At 35.5% G+C, this 17748-nt stretch overlaps 2 protein-coding genes across 2 annotated transcripts; both read left to right on the top strand.

The window, feature by feature from the left end:
* Positions 1-2347: 2347 nt before the first annotated feature.
* Positions 2348-7514, top strand: LOC118735781 (facilitated trehalose transporter Tret1-like). Its single transcript, XM_036465775.1, has 6 exons — positions 2348-2438; positions 2995-3224; positions 3305-3435; positions 3537-3910; positions 5091-5503; positions 7276-7514. The coding sequence occupies exons 1-6, from the start codon at positions 2348-2350 to the stop codon at positions 7474-7476; spliced, it is 1440 nt and encodes a 479-aa protein (XP_036321668.1). The 3' UTR covers positions 7477-7514.
* Positions 7515-13378: 5864 nt separating this feature from the next.
* LOC118750646 (facilitated trehalose transporter Tret1-like) lies at positions 13379-15293 on the top strand. Its single transcript, XM_036485382.1, has 5 exons — positions 13379-13608; positions 13699-13829; positions 13928-14289; positions 14609-15021; positions 15093-15293. The coding sequence occupies exons 1-5, from the start codon at positions 13387-13389 to the stop codon at positions 15291-15293; spliced, it is 1329 nt and encodes a 442-aa protein (XP_036341275.1). The 5' UTR covers positions 13379-13386.
* The last annotated feature ends 2455 nt before the right edge of the window (positions 15294-17748 follow it).

The raw sequence follows: 17748 nt of genomic DNA, 5'->3' as shown, positions 1-17748 counted from the left end.
TTTTTTATTTGTAATTTGTAAATAAGAATTTTTGCAAATGCATACTTAAATGAAGAAAAAATATTTATCTTTTTCCTATCTAATCACCTCACTATATCTCACTTTAAGCAAACAAAAGCTAAACGCTGATTTCGCAGGTAAGCACATTAGAGCGGGTCGAATAAAAACGCCAAAAAAAACTTGCTTCATTATTAGAGCTTTTAGTTATACATATTTACACTCGAATTCATAAAAAATATAAAAGACTTGCCATAATTTATGAATCGAAAAATTTGATTAAAATATCATTTGCAGAAAACTTTATTGAGGGGTATACAAACCTTATCCACGCCTCAACTTCTAGCGGATTTTTAGAGTAGTTCAAAAAATATTTCATTTGGAGATACACTCCATAAGCTTTCAAATAGTTGGTGTTTGCTTTAAAAAACTTTCTTTTTGTATGGAGATCGACCCGGTCTAATGTAAAGCACACAGTTTTCGTGTGTTTAAATACATGCATTCATCTGTGTACATACATACTTTTTTGAAGATAAATCTCGTGTATCTGAACTAAACACAAAACAAAGTATATTCAAATGTAGTTCCAGTTGCATTTCAAATTGTGACGAGTGTGCGTACAGTTAGCCGATGCCATGTGCATAACTCTTGGGTGATGAAGATTTGAAAGTGTCACTTTAATTAATCAATAAGTCTACAGAATACAAAAAAAAGACCACACTCCCGGTTTGAATTGAGAATCTTCAATATGTTTAAAAATAAAATTGCGTTATTTAGTAAACGAAAACGCATGCAGCTCCTAGTGACGCTTTCATGTGAGTTAAGACGAAACCATCTCATAGACATAAATATATGACATAATTTAAGTATGTACATTGTACAAATGTAGAATAAGAAGGCAAATGTGTTTTATGGCTGTTATAGCACACATTGAGTAGTGTCTATATGTTTTTCATATGGGACTAAAATGGTTGTACAAGAGTTCTCTTTTAATGTTTGGAAACGTTGAACGTGGAAGCTTGCATAAAAGTTTATTATTTCGGTTATTTGAGATTATTAGTTCGACAAAAAAAAAATCCGTTCACAACGAATGGATTTTGCTTTATATGGGATACTAATACTAAGGCGGAAAACTTGCGGTTTGATGATTTTCACCTTTGAGCGAAGTTGTACATTTCGTGCGATACGTAATACATTAGCGACCATCAAACTTAGAACCCACAATTATGGTGCTTAGCACTATAATCAGCTACAAGCTTTTATATAGGCTGAATATAGCCCGAAAAGCACTGAACGCACCTGCAAAACCTGGTGAGGAGGTACATATATTCTAACAAACACTTGCTTACCGCTGACAACGAGGACTTTGATTGATTGCGTACTAAATCTGAGGAGCCAATATCGATTGGGATTGCCAACCGGTTACAACAAAGATAAGCTTACGCCTATAAACGGAATTTAGAGATAATAAAATTTGACTACTGAAATCTACTTAAACAATCAACTCCGAATTCTTCGAACGTAAAAGAATAATAGAGTCCCACCTACGATCATGTTCGCATCCCTGCTGACTGGACCGGGGCTTTAGAAGCAATGACGTCAGGGTCGTAAATGGAACCAGGCGTTGTTTGCTTAATAAATAAAATAAAAATAAAAAATAATGTTTATCACCTCGGTTCGGCATGTATTGCAAAAATATTGGAAATTTAGAAATTTTGAAGTTACAAGAAGTTTACTTTGCGTGCTTTGGGCTGTGAAAAATTTTCCTTGGTTTTGGACAAGTCAATCTGAGTAGCAATTTCGTTTTCAATAAATAAGATAGCTACAGCGTTTAATCTTTTATGGGACATGCAGATCATAGGAACGCATTGCAGGGTTCCAATTTCGACTAACTTCGTTCTCAGCTGCAATACTCACTGGCCTGTTTCCCTTTGGGAAACCCAAACATTAGGAAAAAGATCGACGATATTTTTCTTGGTGATAAATTGGAGAACCTCTAAAAGTCGTTTGATGGCTAGACTTTCCGGGCAACTCCACTACACCCAAGGAATAATTATTTCTGAAGAGCCACGAAAGTCTAGATTGTTTTTAACGAGAGAAATACATGGTTATCATCTCAAAATATTTTAGACACAATCTTACTAGCCAAAATAAGCTGTGACATGGTCACCAAAATTTTTCGTGGTCTCGCAGGCGGTCATAAACGTATTTGCAGTCTTAGAAACCATTTGGTGCAAAACAAAAACAAAAACCTTTGTCGACACTTTTGGAGTATATATAGTACGAGCCATCTTCGTTTTATTTTTCGCCATTAGATATCTAATGTTTTCGCGGTAAGCTTCATAGAAAAATGTTGGTTCTGATGTCCTCAATTTTCGATGGTCCACGTATAACAGCTGCATTGATGAAGTGGGATCGCGCGATTTTGGGTCATCAAGCAGGCAATTTCGATGTTCTTAGAAACACTAAAATTTTCAGTCATCATTTTATTATTCTACTAGATCAGGTCTTGGAAGTTTTTCGCACGTACCTTTCTAAACATTTGGATTCTCAGATATCGAAATAGAATCAACTTCGGCCGTATTAGTGTGAAAAGTTCGATCGATTTAAGATGAAGATGCGCCGCCTTATTCTCTGCGGATATGAGCGTTCTACGTTTTTAGTTCAGACTCTTCTCAAGCCTTTTTTGCAGCCACCATTATCCATGGTTCTCTTGGTGCACTTTATGTCGTAACCTGCGAAATGAAAATTTGGTAACCTAAAATCATTTTTCATTCCAAGAAACTTCAGATGCCTATTAGGCACAATTTGTACTTTAAAATAGCGGCAAAGGATCAAACTGGTGAAGAGAACAGCTACACCTTACACTAATTAATTTTTTTATATATTTTGTGGTGATGTAAATCATTCTCATTTTCGAACTCTAAATTAAGATCTTTTTTGCATATTTAAGTTTACAATATTTCTTTAAACACTGTCGCTTTCTTTTTTCTTCAGGTCATATTTTGAACTTCTCGCATGGAATTGGCTTTGGTTGGGTGTCGCCGACTGTGCAAATCTTACAAACCCCTGAGACGCCTTTCGAAGCACCTATAACCGTCGAACAGGTTTCTTGGATCGGTTCGACATTCGCTTTTGGATTTTTGTGTGGAAATATTATTTTTGGCTTAACCGTAAATCGCTTAGCCCGCAAATACAATATGTACCTAACGGCTTTTCCACATATGGTGAGTTAAGTAATCAGCTCTACATGCCCCATATATGTATGTACATTATCGCTCACAGTTTACTTTTACTTTCTACTTAGCTCTTTTGGATATTGAACTATTTTGCACAGAGTGTTGAGTATCTATATGTGGGTCGTTTCTTTGCAGGACTCACCAGTGGTGGATTGTTTGTGATAACGCCAATATTTCTAAGTGAAATATTAGATGTAGAGTGAGTACCTATTTAGAAAGTAAAGTATTTGGTTTCACTTCAGTTCGAATTTACGAGTACTAATCAGATATCTGACTACATATTTCGTATAATCATTGCAGTATTCGCGGTGCTCTCATGTCCATGGGCATGATGTTTGTCAGCTGTGGTGTTTTGGTTGGTTTCATATTGCCCACAAAAGTCAACTATTACGTAACACCCTGTATCGCCGTAGTGTTTCCAATATTTTATCTACTAGCATTGTATTTCTTTCCGGACACGCCACACAGCTTATTGAAACGCAAACGTTTGGCTGAAGCAGAGGAGGCTTTTAATTTTTACAAAGGCATCGACTGCCACAGCGTTCAAAAATCCAATGCAGACATGGAGCAAACTAAGGAAGCTTCAGGCGCGCAAAGTGAATTTGAGGAATGGAAAGCGATATTCTTGAATGGGAGCTCGAGTCAGCGCGTAAGGCTGCATGATTTCTGTGAGTAAATACTTTTGAAGTGAAACTTCTTTGCGCTCGGTTGAGCGTAAATGCGAACATGGGTGTAACGAAAAAGTGACAGAAAAAGAGAGGGGGAGGGGAGGGCGGGGGTGATTGGGCACGTTAATGATTAACGCTAATATTAGGATTAAGATTAACGCTCAGATTCAGATTACGATAAGGATTAAGATTAAGAATAATAAAAATATTCAGATTAAGAATAAGATTAAAATTAAAATTAAGATTAATATTGAGGTTAAGTTCTCATTTTCGTTGTTGGCGTTAATTAAGATTAAAGTTAAGATAAAATTATGATTAAGATTGAAATTAAAATTAAGATACGATTAAGATGAAGATTACGATTAGGATTAAGATTAAGATAATGGGTAAGATTAATATTAAGGCTTAGATTAAGATTAAGATTAATATTAATATTAGTATTAAGATTATGACTAAAGTTAAGATTAAGGTTAGGATTAAGACTAAGATTATTATTAAGATTAACATAATTAGTAAGATTAAGATTAAGTCTAAGATTAAACATAACTAATATTGTGATTTGGATTAGGATTAAAACTACGATTAACACTAAGATTAGTGCTAAGATTGATATTGAGATTAAGGTTAGGATTAAGATTACGATTAATCTTATCCCTAAGATTAAGATTGAGATTGAGATTGAGATTGAGATTGCGATTAAGATTGGCAATAAGATAATTGCTCCTTGATCCAATCGTAACACAGGAGAGTTCGATATGCTCAATGGTGCAGCAGGTCGATGGACAGGACTTGGCTATTTTTAGTAATAACTCGACTCCAGCGCCATCTGACAGAACTTCTTTGTTCCTTTTTTTGCCTTTACCGTTACCAATACATATTAGCAAAATCGGATAATAAATAAGATTTTTAGTAATAACACAACTACAGCGCCAACTGGTGGGTTAAATTGTGAAATTAAACACCCATTTAGGAGGACTTCATTCACACAACCACCTATATGGGAGGTGCTACGCCCCATTTACATATCAAATTTTTTTTTAGGCTATTCAAATTTCAAAAAAATCGGCTCAGCCGTTCTCGAGCTTTGCGAACACTAAATAAAACGGCTTTCAAATTATATATTAGTATAGATAAGTATACTTTTAAATATTATCAACTAACTACTCCTTTATATATTTACTTGCAGTTGAAAGGTCAGCTATCAAGGCATTTGCTGACACCTTTGTGCTGTGCATTTTATATCAATTCTCGGGTTGTTTCGTCTTTATCAACTACATGACTTCAATTCTTGCGGAATCTGGTTCGACGATGGATCCATACGCCATCACTCCCATTGTTGGCGCATCACATATACTTGGCACTTTCTGTGCCACCATATTGGTGGAGCGATTTGGTCGCCGTACGCTGCTATTCTCCTCTATAATTGGCTTGGTTGTGGGCATGTATGGCCTAGGCGCATTTGTACAATTCACAGATGCTGCGACGAAGGCGAAGTTTGATTGGATACCGCTCGCTTTTATGATCGAAGTGGTCTTTATGTCGGCTTATGGACTATTTGCAAATTTCTTTACCATAACGGTTGAAATTTTGCCAGCAAAGGTAAATGATTTTTAGTTTAATTTCAATCTGACTTCGGCGCCTTTGATTCGAAACATAAAGTGAGCTCTGACTTTGACTGCAATTTTGACTTTGCTTTTTATCTGGATCTTGGGCACATATGTACCGAACGTTTAGTGTAAGTTAAGGTTATGTTCTTCCCAAAGGAGGGGAAATGAATTGGTCATAGTCAAATAATTTACGCCCAGAGGTCTGTCATCGTTCATTCTAAAGATACTGGAAAGACTAATTGACTTACATACATATATACATATCAGGAAAGTCCACGCAACCGAAGGATAGATCTAACAAAATCGCGATCTACAAATTGGTTAGTACTATTTATTGGGACATCAAAGAGTTTTCAGTAATGTTCGGACTCGTTCGTGATCACTTCTGGAACATGCCATTCTGCATTCTATCGTATAATAGATAGGCGCTATGCTCCAAAGTAGTCAACGCGGCTATGGGCACAAGAATCGATATATGGCCTCTCCTCTGGCTGCTGGTAGTAAATTAAATCTTGGATCTGCCTATATTAAAGAGAGCTACTTTGAATGTTGCAAAATAAATATGGATGAGAAAGGTGAGAAGAGTCTAGCGGCTTACTACACCTGGTCCTACCAACTGCAATTTTTTATTCAAGGCGATTTTAAACGTAGGGCAACCAACCTTCAAGTTTGACTGAGGAGACAGCACTGACTCAATTACGTCGATTAGAGACTTCAATTTAAGAGTTCCTAAATCGGAATTACGGTATCAGGCTGGGTTGCCAGGTACAGAAGGATCGGGGGAAGCGAGTAATCTGATAAGAGAAATAAGTTTGGCTCTGTAGTAGGCAGAAAAAGCCTCTGCGCAATCAACGTTAAGGGATTAAACGTTACGAAAAGAAGATCTCCAGAGGAAGTATTTTTCAAACACAACAGCAACATTTCTTACGCGACACTATTATTTTGCATTTATGCTCTGAAGGTGGCGAATACCAACGAGTTCTCTCTACAGAAGCTGCCACGGTACGAATGGCGAGGAATTAATTTACCACTTTCTGTACCGATTTCAGTGCCTGTAGTCCCCAAATTAAACGTGTGGAATCACCTAATTCACCCATCTGATAAAGATATCGATGGTGGAACTCCTGAATTTAATTAAGAATATCATTATATTACCTGGACTATTCCTTCTTTATTCTTTGTAAAGGAAAAGGTTATCTGTTGAGGATGTGATTCCGTCAGCTACTCACAGCAGACACACAGAGTCGACAACTACGTACATATGTATGCATGTATGTCTCCGTTAAGAGAAAGGAACTCGTCATTCGCCCTCTTTTAGTCTAACCTAACCTAAGGCTTGAACATATCATTGACTTTAACGTTCAAAGTTTAACGTTAAACAAACTGGTAAATTACCTACCTTGACTGTCGCTTAGCTATTTCACTTCTGGCTCAATTTTGACATGAGACTTATAGTTCATTTTCACCAAACCTTAACTGCAGTTTATATCTATTAGTACTCGAAGGGGTAATTGCTCATATGAAGTACAAGCAAGCGAAAGTAAAATAGCACAAGATAATAAATAAATCTTTCCCTCGGAACCTGCCGGATCTCCTAGCTGTAGTTAAGCTTTTAGTGAAAATGGGCTATTACACTAACTAGGGTATACGAATTAACGAAAAGTCAGATTAAGACTGTACCTTAAGCTTTGATTAATGCTTTCAGTTTTGGGGTAATTTAATATTTTATTGTTTTTTTTAATTTCTTTTTCATTTACTTCGCAGATCCGTTCTCAGGCCTTATCGATTTCAATGTGTTTGGTCAGCATATTGGCATTCGTCGTTCTGAAGGTCTATCCATACTTTTTATTCGATTTGGGCATAACTGTTACAATGTATACTTCAGCGACTATATGCGTGATTACTACCATATATTTGTATGCCTTTTTGGCGGAAACCAAAGGAAAATCAATGGATAAAGATTAAGAAACTAATGTCAAAAGCCATATCATCTGTATACTCAAGTAATATTTAAGATTTGTGCATATATAGATATGTAATTGAACACTTAAGTTGCAGAGTTTTGTAAATTTTTTTTTATCTGATTGTTAAAAAGCTTACAAAAGCGAGAAGAAAATAAATAAAATCTTAAAGAAATCGCCGAGCGAACTTGAAACCTTGGCGCTGGCAATAATAAAGCTTTCATGGATACTTGAGTATCAACTTGAAGGGGAGTATGTAGATAGGGTGGCGGGCCGTAGAAATTTTTATTTTTTTTTTCGTTTATTTAATGCTTATATATTTTATATACAAGTATAGCTCATGATCTGAGAAAACCCATGTATGTTAATGAACAATTTAAATCTACTAATTTCAACAAATACAGATTACATAAAAACTTTGTTTGCAGAATTAAAAATAAAAATAAGTTTGCAGTTTTGCAGTTTATTAAATTATAGTTTAATGAGGTGCAAATTTGAAGGAGCTAGGACATACCACTGATTTTTGGCAATTTTTTTCTGGCGCTGTTGCGTATTTTCTCCGTATAAAAAAAATTATCGAATGATTGTATGGAAAATGGATGCTAAAAAACTACATAACAAAATTTTTTTTGTTCAAATTCTAATTAAAATGTTATACATTTCTATGAAACTTTTTCGAATTTTCCTGAGTTTTGTATAAAGTACGAAATTCGCACTTCCATGGTTTTTCCTATATAGTAAGCTGACCAACCGTCCTCCTCAAACGTGATTTGTACTTCTCAAAAATATTGTCCACCCAGCTCTGTTTTACTAGTTGAGGATATGGCGCCGTTTTTGAATTTGAATTTTCTATTTAATATTTTAGCTTCGTGACGCTGCTGCAAACAAGATAGCAAAATATTCAAACAAAAATGGATTATACTAATCTATTGAATAAAATTGAGCAAATACTTTTTTCGAATTTCATCGACGGTATTTTTTTTGTTTTTATCAGAAAAACTTCGCTTCGCTTCATTCAGTGTAAACACCAGCAGCTTCGCCTTGTTCCATCTTGCTTTGCTCGGCGCCGCTCGGCACCCTGTGTGAACACACCCTTAGAAGTAATTTTTTGCTTAGAACTCGAGCTCGACCTCGAGCTTACAACTCCTCCAAGATATTGCGGTTTTTCGCGGTTAAGTACACGAAAAACGGCTTTAATGGCCACTTTTTCTTGCTCTATGCCATTTAGTACTATTCAGACCCTTCAAAATGCGCCTTCGAGTGGTGCTTTACGATTTTTCCTTCAGAAATTATGGCCATTGGAAGATGGCCTCGTTCCTTTTTGAAATAATATAATTCTCGCGTTATTTTAATTTTTCTACGTAATTTTTATTTTCTGATATTTGAATTAGAAAGAATATACGTTTTAACTATGGGTTAAAAGCACGTTGAATAGCTTACAATGTTGCTTTCAAATTAGCCTTATCTATAACTAAATAAAAAATAAATTTAACTAAAAATTCAATTAGTAAAAAGATTTACGTTACAAATAGTTTTGCGCCGAAAACACATGAATAATGAAGAGCCCCTATAGGAAACTGCTTTGTTGTGAAGAAGGCCGAAAATGTTCCAAGGAAACCAGATTTTTTCCATTTTTAAGACTGGTGGATTCGGCGCCAAAAAACTTTTGGATATTTTGGACATTAACTTAAAAAATTAGCCGATTTTATTTTCGTTAAGAAAGTTCATCACTGATTATTTTGTCGAATAAAGGTGTCTTCCGATTAAGTGAGATTCGTGTTAATGTTTATATTGTCTGATACCTCAGAATATGAATGACCTAGATGTAATCAAAAATCTGCGAGTTTGTATGCTTTTAATGTTATACACTTTATATATAGGGGCCCGTGATTTTTTTGTCCCGGGCCCGAGTTTTCTTTCGTCGGCCCTGATTGCATACATCTACCATCGCTTTGCCTTTTCCTACAGGCATTTTGCTTCGTTAATTTTATTGCATTACAAAGAGTCTACTGCCTTGCGCTTGTTACTAGGAAACTATAGTAAACAACCCAGCTTTGTAATTTTTATTGATGAAAGTCGAGGTAAGCAAAAACGGCTAGTCAGTAATAATCAAATGAGCAAACCAATTGCAAGCTTTCGTGAAAAAAGTGACAGCGAGGCTGGTAGAAATTAATAAATCGGTTACCGAGATATACATACATTTGTGGTCATTTATAATATTCTAATTTTCTGCTAAGTAGTTATTGCAATCATCGATTTTAAGTGAGTTACTTGTAACATTTTTTTTAATAGGGTTGCCAACTGTTTAGAAATTCAAAATCAACTTAATTGACAAGGTAAATGAAATATTTTAATAAGTGTATCAAAGGTTTACGGTTTACGTAAACTTTCTTTCAAAATTTTTTTACGCGGGTTGCCACATGTTTAAAAATTCAAAGTCAACTCAATGTACAAGGTAAATGGAAAGTTTTTATATTGGTTTCAGCCGAGAGATGTTCATTCAAAAAATATTTATGAAGATGGTTGCCACTTATTTAAAATTTCAAAATCAACTTTATTAAGTTAAATTAAATATATTAATAAGAGTGTCAAATAAAGGCGGTGTAAGTAATCTTTATTTCTAAAATACTTTTGAAGCTTTGTTTTTTAAATATTTTTTAAGAGATTACCCTAGTTTAAAAGTTCTAGAAAGTACACACATACTAGGGATGTTAATTTTTTCGATTTTTACGATCCCGGGATTTTCGGGATGTCGTTGGTTCAATCCCGGGATCCCGGTAACAGTCCCGGGATTAAGATATTTATTATTTTTCCAACGATTTAACATGAAAAAATTGCATCAATATAATTTGAGAAGCTCTCCTACCATATAATGAATAATAAGTAAAAAGTCAAAAAATTCATCTTCTGGTTGAAAGAAGTTCATAATACTACTGGCAGAAATAAATGAAGCACCCTAATTCGACCAGTTTTGCTATATTATTTTTTTTTTTATTTAAAATTTACATTTTTTTATAAAAGTCTACCTCATATTACACATAATTAATTGCATATAAATGGGCATATCTCTGACGCCATGATTTATAATTTCAAGGATATGGTTAATTCCAAATTTTGTTTACAAAAAATCGGTGCAATGTAAAACAAAAATATGGGTACCAAATGAAAGAATTTTTTTTTTTGGTTCATAAGTACGAATTGGAATTGAAAATGCCCCTTAAAACCTATTTTATTTTTTTAAGCTAATAAAGTTAGTCCTTAACATATAATTTTTTCCAAAATAAGAATTGCAAAATTTCAAGGATATTCAAGGATAAAATTATAAATAGGGTATTTTCAGTTCCTACCTGTCCCTTACGCACCAAAAAATGTAATGTGTTTTAACTCTACAGAACCTTATCTTTAATTTGATATCCATACCGGTTTTTTAAGTACATATATTGCACTGAAAATTTTTTTTTCAATTTTTTGAATTACTCATATCTTTGAAATTTCAAAGTTCTTTTAAAAAATCCTGACGTCCGAGAGAAAAATTAAAAACACAATTTTAAAATATTGGGCCCTTGGTTTAGCGAATATATTGATTTTTTTTTGTGTGCAAAATTGACTGCCGTAAGGTATTATATGTACATATATTGAGCTACACATTAAAAAAAAAGTTAAATATTAAATAAAAAAGAAATATAGCCAAAACTGGTTAACATAAAGCGTTTATATTATTTCCATCAGTGTAAATTACAAATCCCGAAAATCCCGGCATTCTAGGTAAATATAGCCGGGATTTTCGGGACTTAAAAAATATCGGGATCCCGTGATCCCAGGGTCAACATTCCTAACACATAAATAGTCTCCTAAGTAACAGTAAGTTTAACAAAATAAAAAAGACTCACTTAAATTGGCTTACCACTGAGCAGTTTCATCCTCAATGCCAAACAAATGTTAATGTATTTGTTAAAAGATTTGCTCCCCAGCTGCGTTTGCAAATGCCAAATGTACACATCTAATCTTTTAAACGTTTGTATTTATTTATCTTATCAATTTTTTTTGTACAATTGATTTCTTTAAACAATTTCATAAATAAATGAAATTTGAATATGAAAGCAGTGCCAGTTAGGTTTCGTGGAACATTTAACATTTGTGCCAGTCGCACAATTTCACCGTTGACAAGCGTACACATGGCGACAGCTTGCAAACAAAGGACAAAGGACATGCTAAATAATAATAAGCAGAAGAACAACGAGAAGTCTATGCAGTGAAAGTACGAGCGACAGCGAAGTGTCACAAAAGCTTTATAGAATTTTTGAATTAAAAAAATAAGTCAATTATCAAATAGAAGTGCAAATGCAAAAATGGTGAACAATCAGGGATTAGCAGTTTTCAATAAATGCTATCGCATGCAGATTTTAGTAACACTCACAGGTAAGTTGTGAAACATGAAATGAACTTTTTATTATATTTTTTTTTTTTTTTAATCAGACGTTGATTAAAAAATACTACTTTTAGCGGGTTTTCAAATTATTATTTTGGAAAACAAAAATAAATACAATTCATAGGTATTATTTTAATCCGAAATTCGTTAAGCTTCGTTGGCTCGGGAGCATTGTGGTTTTCCAACTCACATAAGGAATTATTTAAATCACTCTTTTCAACTGATGGCATAAGCTCCTGACAAATTATAGATCCTAATTTATTGAAGTGTTAAATCTGGGGTGATTCGTATTAAATATTTACTTATGTGAGGCTTTGTTAACGAGCTGCGTGGGAGCTTTTAGGCTTCATCATCAGACTACCTATTCATCTCGATTGAAAAGCTCGACTAGACACGCCTATGTTGGAGAACGTCAGCTGGCAAAGTTGGTCACTGCTGCAGCTGCACTCTTCATACATACCGCTAGACTCGCAGATCCATTTGCACCCATTTTACCGACTGAAACTTTTCGATCTCAGGGATCCCAGTATGAGGATTTTTTAATTTCGAAATTCGGCAACAGTGATGTCCAACCAGTAATAATGCCAGCCTTGAGATCCAAAGTAGAGTCAGTGGAGAGAATTTATCTGGTTTCCTACGCCGATGCTTGCTGAAGGTCGGTGTCGGCCAATGGCCTTGGTAAAGTGTGTCCGTAATTAACGACAATCTCTCCGAGGAGAAACGCTTCTTTACTGCACAGGGCCTTACCTTCCCCCCTAAAAATTCAAAAATTTCAAAGGTTTATAGACCGAATATTCTAGGGATTACCTTTGCTATACTTCCCCCGAACACAATTGCAGTTGTTAATAAAGTACAGCGCCGCAATAAGCTATTCAAAGCGTTCGCTGGCGGCTAAGAAACATTGTTGATAAGGCAATTCGCCGGCAGGGTCTAAATTAAGCTATGCATGTTTGATCACAGCAAAACATGTAGGACACACTGGGCAAAGCCTCACACGTTTCCTCTTTAAACCACTTTCATAGCGATGTCCCAGCTCTTCCAGCTAAGGGATAGAATTTCATGTTCAGGAAGCAATACATTTGCTGAAATGCACCTACCTCAGTTAAACGCTGGAACCAAAGTTTTACGGACAGGCCGTCAAAGAGATGCACTGCGCGCCAGTTACCACCTTTAGTACCGTAATCCAAGTTAAACCATCACCTAACGCATACGAAGATCTTCAACTGCCGCGTAACTCCTACCTATCCCTGACACCATCCCGACATACCCAACAACTGTCCAGCTTGTGTAGGAGATACACAAGACACCAACATCTCCTTCAGTTGCCCTCTCAAACCATTCAGCTAACTCAATTATTATTTTTTGCTCCAACCCGAATTAGTTATTATTGATTTTCTTTTTAATTTTTACTTTAAGATTTTTAAGATCAAAGCTTTAAAAATTCTTTTCTCTTTCTTTTTATGTCCAAAATATTCAGCGCACATTATGACTCTCTCGCATGGCATTGGCTTAGGTTGGCTCTCTCCGACGCTGCTCATATTGCAGTCAACGCAAACGCCGTTAGATTTCAAAGTTGCTGTCGAAGATGTGTCATGGATTGGTTCAATATTTGGCATAGGTTCGCTGTGCAGTAATATATTTTTTGGACTCACTGCGGATCGTTTCGGTAGAAAGACTAATATGTACCTCTTGGCGCTGCCGCATATGGTAAGTGAAAGGCAACTACTTAACCTTACCTACATAAAAAAGAGATAAAAGTACGTATGATTTTACATTTTTTATTTAATTCTTTCAAAGCTCTTTTGGATTCTCAACTATTTTGCACAGAGTGTAGAGTATCTATATGCAGCGCGTTTCTGTGCGGGTCTAACCAGTGGTGGCCTCTATGTGGTCGGACCTATCTTCATTAGTGAGATTTCTGATAAAGAGTAAGTAAAATGCGGATTCTTTGTTGTATGTTCTCCGATTTTGTGTACCAATAGCTATGCTTCATTATTTTTCTAATCCTTGCATGACATCTTTGCAGAATTCGTGGCGCTCTCACTTCTTTAGCTATGATGTTTTATAGTTGCGGCATTCTCATCGGCTATATATTACCTTCCTATCTCGATTACTACGTTATACCGTGCATAATAATATTCCTATCCATAATTTATATCGTAATAATGGCGTTCTTCCCAGAGACACCAACGAGTCTGATGCAGCGCGGCAAGGTTGAAGAAGCAGAAATTGCTTTCAATTTCTATAAAAACCTAAAGCCCAAGAAATATGTTCGTGAGTTGTTTGTAAATGAGTTGCAATCCTCATCAACGCTAAGTGAATTCGAGGACCTCAAGGCATCTAAGCTGCAAGGTGGCAAGACCGCACCCATTTCGCTGGGCGACTTTTGTGAGTTTTTGACCCATTTTTAGATTATCCCAAAATCTATGCACATACCAATTTCTATAACTTACCGTTTCGGTATTCTATCCATATTCCTACTCAAAATCATATCCATTTCCATATCCATATCCATATACATTTCTATATTCAAATGCATTTCCATATCCATATCCATATGCATCTCAATATATATGTACATATATACAACTATTCATATCCATATTCATATCCATATCCATATCCATATCTATATCCAGATCCTCATCCATATCCATATGTATACCTTCTGCGCTTACTTCAAAAATTCTTTTCTTCTCTTCCACAGTAAATCGAACCGCTTTGAAGAAATTCGCTCTCGCTTTTGTACTCTGCACGCAGAATCAATTTTCGAGCAGCTTTGCCATCGTAAATTATATGTCCCATATTTTTGCTGAATCTGGTTCGACAATGGATCCAAGTCAATGCACCATCATTGCGGGCATAGTACAAATTATGTGCACTCTCTTGGCCACTTTGCTTGTTGAGCGTTTTGGGCGTAAAAGCCTAATGTTACTCTCGACCGCCGGCATGACTTTGGGAATGTTCAGCTTTGGTGCTTTCGTACAATTCACCGATGAGACGATCAAAGCTGAATACAATTGGGTTCCGCTCTTGGCGGTGGCATTTGTCACGGCTACGGCCTCTTTTGGTGTAATTTCCTTAACTTTCACGATAATCGTGGAAATATTGCCGGCAAAGGTGAGTTGAGCAAATGAGTTGTATGAATGTGAGTTATCCGTAATTTTGATACTTTTTTATGTTTTTCACAGATTCGCCCTCAAGCGCAGTCCATTGCCATGATGTATTGTAGTGTTATGGTGTTCACCACCCTTAAGTTATATCCTTACTTCCTCTTCAACTTGGGCATATCAATCACAATGTATTCGTGTGCTGGCTCTTGTGTAATTACTGGAATTTATTTGCTGTTCTTTTTGCCAGAAACTAAAGGCAAATCAATGGTGCAGGACTAGTGCAACGAGTTCTTAAGTAGTTAAGATTTAGAAATAAAGTAGCGTTCTTTTAAACGGCTGTGCAGATAGTAGATATGCTTAGCTAAATGATATACTTCTAACCGCAAATAAAAGCTTATTTAAAATCAAGTGTTTTCATTTAATAAGCACTGAACGATATACATACTTATGTATGCTCTCCATTTCCACACGAGGCCTGCGTTGATACATTGAAGCAAGCGCAGCGTTCCGCTTCGTCAAACGCGCCATTTGTGTCGCTGTTCTTATTTTCTTATAGAATTTTTGCGCCGCATTCCTGCTTGTGAGCATCTCCAGCTATTTAAACTCATGTCTATCTGTCTGTCTCTTTTTTCTCCCTTTTTCTCAATTTTTTCAGCGGTACGCAGAGACTGGTAAATCGATTCCCAATGCTCATTTACATCCGCTCGATGAGAAGTTACTTGTTGTCGATTGCTCTTTGTGACTGTAGCTTTTCGAGGTCCAACTTTCGTCACGCCTATCACAACGTTTTGAACTTGGGTTTTTATCTCTCATAAGGCTACACTCATATGGTTTTATGAATATTTCGTCGCTGGCGTTAGGTACTAGCAAATAACTACCACATTCCGTACTGCGGTGAAGTCGATAAGAGTCTCTCCGTTATCGGATGGGCCTCATGCATAAAAAGGTAGCTTGAACTCCGACCCGATTATTAGTTCTTGAGCTTAAGCTCAGCCCATCAGTGTAAAAATTTGAGTGTGAGCTTAAGCTCATTTTTATAACTGAGGCCCATTGTCATGAATACTAAAATTTTAGACTGTTGGACCAAATATGTTTAGCTTTCATGCTTTCATGTTTAACTAATGGGCTGATGAACCTGGATAAAAGAGGTCGCGACCTCCACCCAACTACAAATCCTGCAACAAATTTGTACGTCGTCTCATGACAGATCCGTCCATCGCATATCCTGTACGTTTCCTATTAAGGGTCTGGATGCCGCACATTCCGAGCGCATATCCGTAAATCAGAATACATGTTTTGTGTAGTTTGAGAGGTAATTAACCGAGGCTGTTTTGGGTTTTCCATTGCATCTGTTTTTTTTATCTTATGGGGTCTCAGCCCAGTGCACAACCCATTTTTAGGAGAGTTTTTGAACAAAATAACCCGGAATGGTCCCACTAAAGCGTCCTCTCATTCTGCCGTGAACTAAGGCTTCCATACGTGTTCGTTACCGCATCTCGCAAACGGATTGCTCACATTTCCCAGAGTGCGCGGGAAATTATGCAAGAGTCAGTGCTGTATCTGAAAACCCAAATGAATGACAATAAGCAGAGGGTAGACTTCCTGGACAAACGAAAACCACGAGAAGATTGAGGGGAAGTAATTGAAGTTTCAGCAAACGAAGCGTTTTTACTAGCATAAAAAACTATACATATAAAAAATTGTAAAAGGCCGATGTCTGTACATTAAAGATAATAAAGAAAAATCAATATGGAGGTCTTTCTTAGAGCAACAGAAGCTATATCAACAACGTTTAGAATTTTTGACGTGTCGTGTCTGTCTGTCTGTATGTTTGTACGCACATCACGCGAAAACTAATGCAAGGGACTGAATGCAGTTGCTAGAGGTCTAACTGAAAACATAGAAAAAAATTAGAGAGTTGCCACCTGTTTGAAAATTGCAGTTTAAACAATTTGGAATTGATAAAGTAAATATTGCAATATGACTGTCAAAAAAGAGGTTTAAGAAGAAAATATTGGAAGGTTGCCACCTGTTTGAAAATTTTAATTTAATCTACTTGATAAGATAAATTAAAAAAGATTACTGTCGAAAAAAATTTGGAAGCGCATTGCCATCTACTTCAAAAATTTAATTCACTTAAATTGATAAGATAAGGTAAATATTTAATTAATACAACTTTGAAGAAAGAGCGCGATATGTAGACTCGTGTTATAAGATTATAAATTAAATTTCTAGGAGAAAGTCGATACTTTACCTACTTTATAAATTACTTCGAAAATATATTAACTAACATTCCCATTCTTTAAAAATAAGGTATGCTTCATGACTCGAAAATTTGTTTAAAAATCTCACTTCAAATATATTTTATTTTTTATGAATAAAGCCATAAGAGTTTTGGGAGGGAATAACAACACAAAAATACTTTAAAGTTGCAGTGAAGCTAGTATTTGTTAGTTATTGAAAAAAAAATATATAAAAAATCGATATATCAACCTTTGGTTTGGGAAAAAAATTTATATTTGCGATTTATAACATTTCATGGGATTTGAATAAAAGGCTGAAAATTTTTTTTATATTGCCAAAACACTTCAATAAGCCAAGCAATTTTCCCTTTTTATAAAGTTTATGGTTTTATTACATCAACCGTTATGATCATAAAATAATTAAAGTATTGTTTACAAATGTATATTTACATATTAGATAAAGAAAAGTAAAATAAAAGTACTAAAAATAC

This window comes from Rhagoletis pomonella, unplaced genomic scaffold (assembly GCF_013731165.1).
Source record: "Rhagoletis pomonella isolate Grant_MI unplaced genomic scaffold, Rhpom_1.0 Rhpom_scaffold_00001, whole genome shotgun sequence".
NCBI classification, from domain to species: Eukaryota; Metazoa; Arthropoda; class Insecta; order Diptera; family Tephritidae; genus Rhagoletis; species Rhagoletis pomonella.
This window is presented reverse-complemented; position numbering and strand designations above follow the sequence as displayed.

Bases quoted from the DNA above. Each gene is read 5' to 3' on its own strand.
- LOC118735781 (XM_036465775.1), top strand. From the start codon at position 2,348: ATGTTGGTTCTGATGTCCTCAATTTTCGATGGTCCACGTATAACAGCT. The intron at 3,225-3,304 runs GTGAGTTAAGTA...CTTTCTACTTAG, and splicing joins TAACGGCTTTTCCACATATG to CTCTTTTGGATATTGAACTA. The intron at 5,504-7,275 runs GTAAATGATTTT...TTTACTTCGCAG, and splicing joins TTGAAATTTTGCCAGCAAAG to ATCCGTTCTCAGGCCTTATC.
- LOC118750646 (XM_036485382.1), top strand. From the start codon at position 13,387: ATGACTCTCTCGCATGGCATTGGCTTAGGTTGGCTCTCTCCGACGCTG. The intron at 13,609-13,698 runs GTAAGTGAAAGG...ATTCTTTCAAAG, and splicing joins TCTTGGCGCTGCCGCATATG to CTCTTTTGGATTCTCAACTA. The intron at 15,022-15,092 runs GTGAGTTGAGCA...TGTTTTTCACAG, and splicing joins TGGAAATATTGCCGGCAAAG to ATTCGCCCTCAAGCGCAGTC.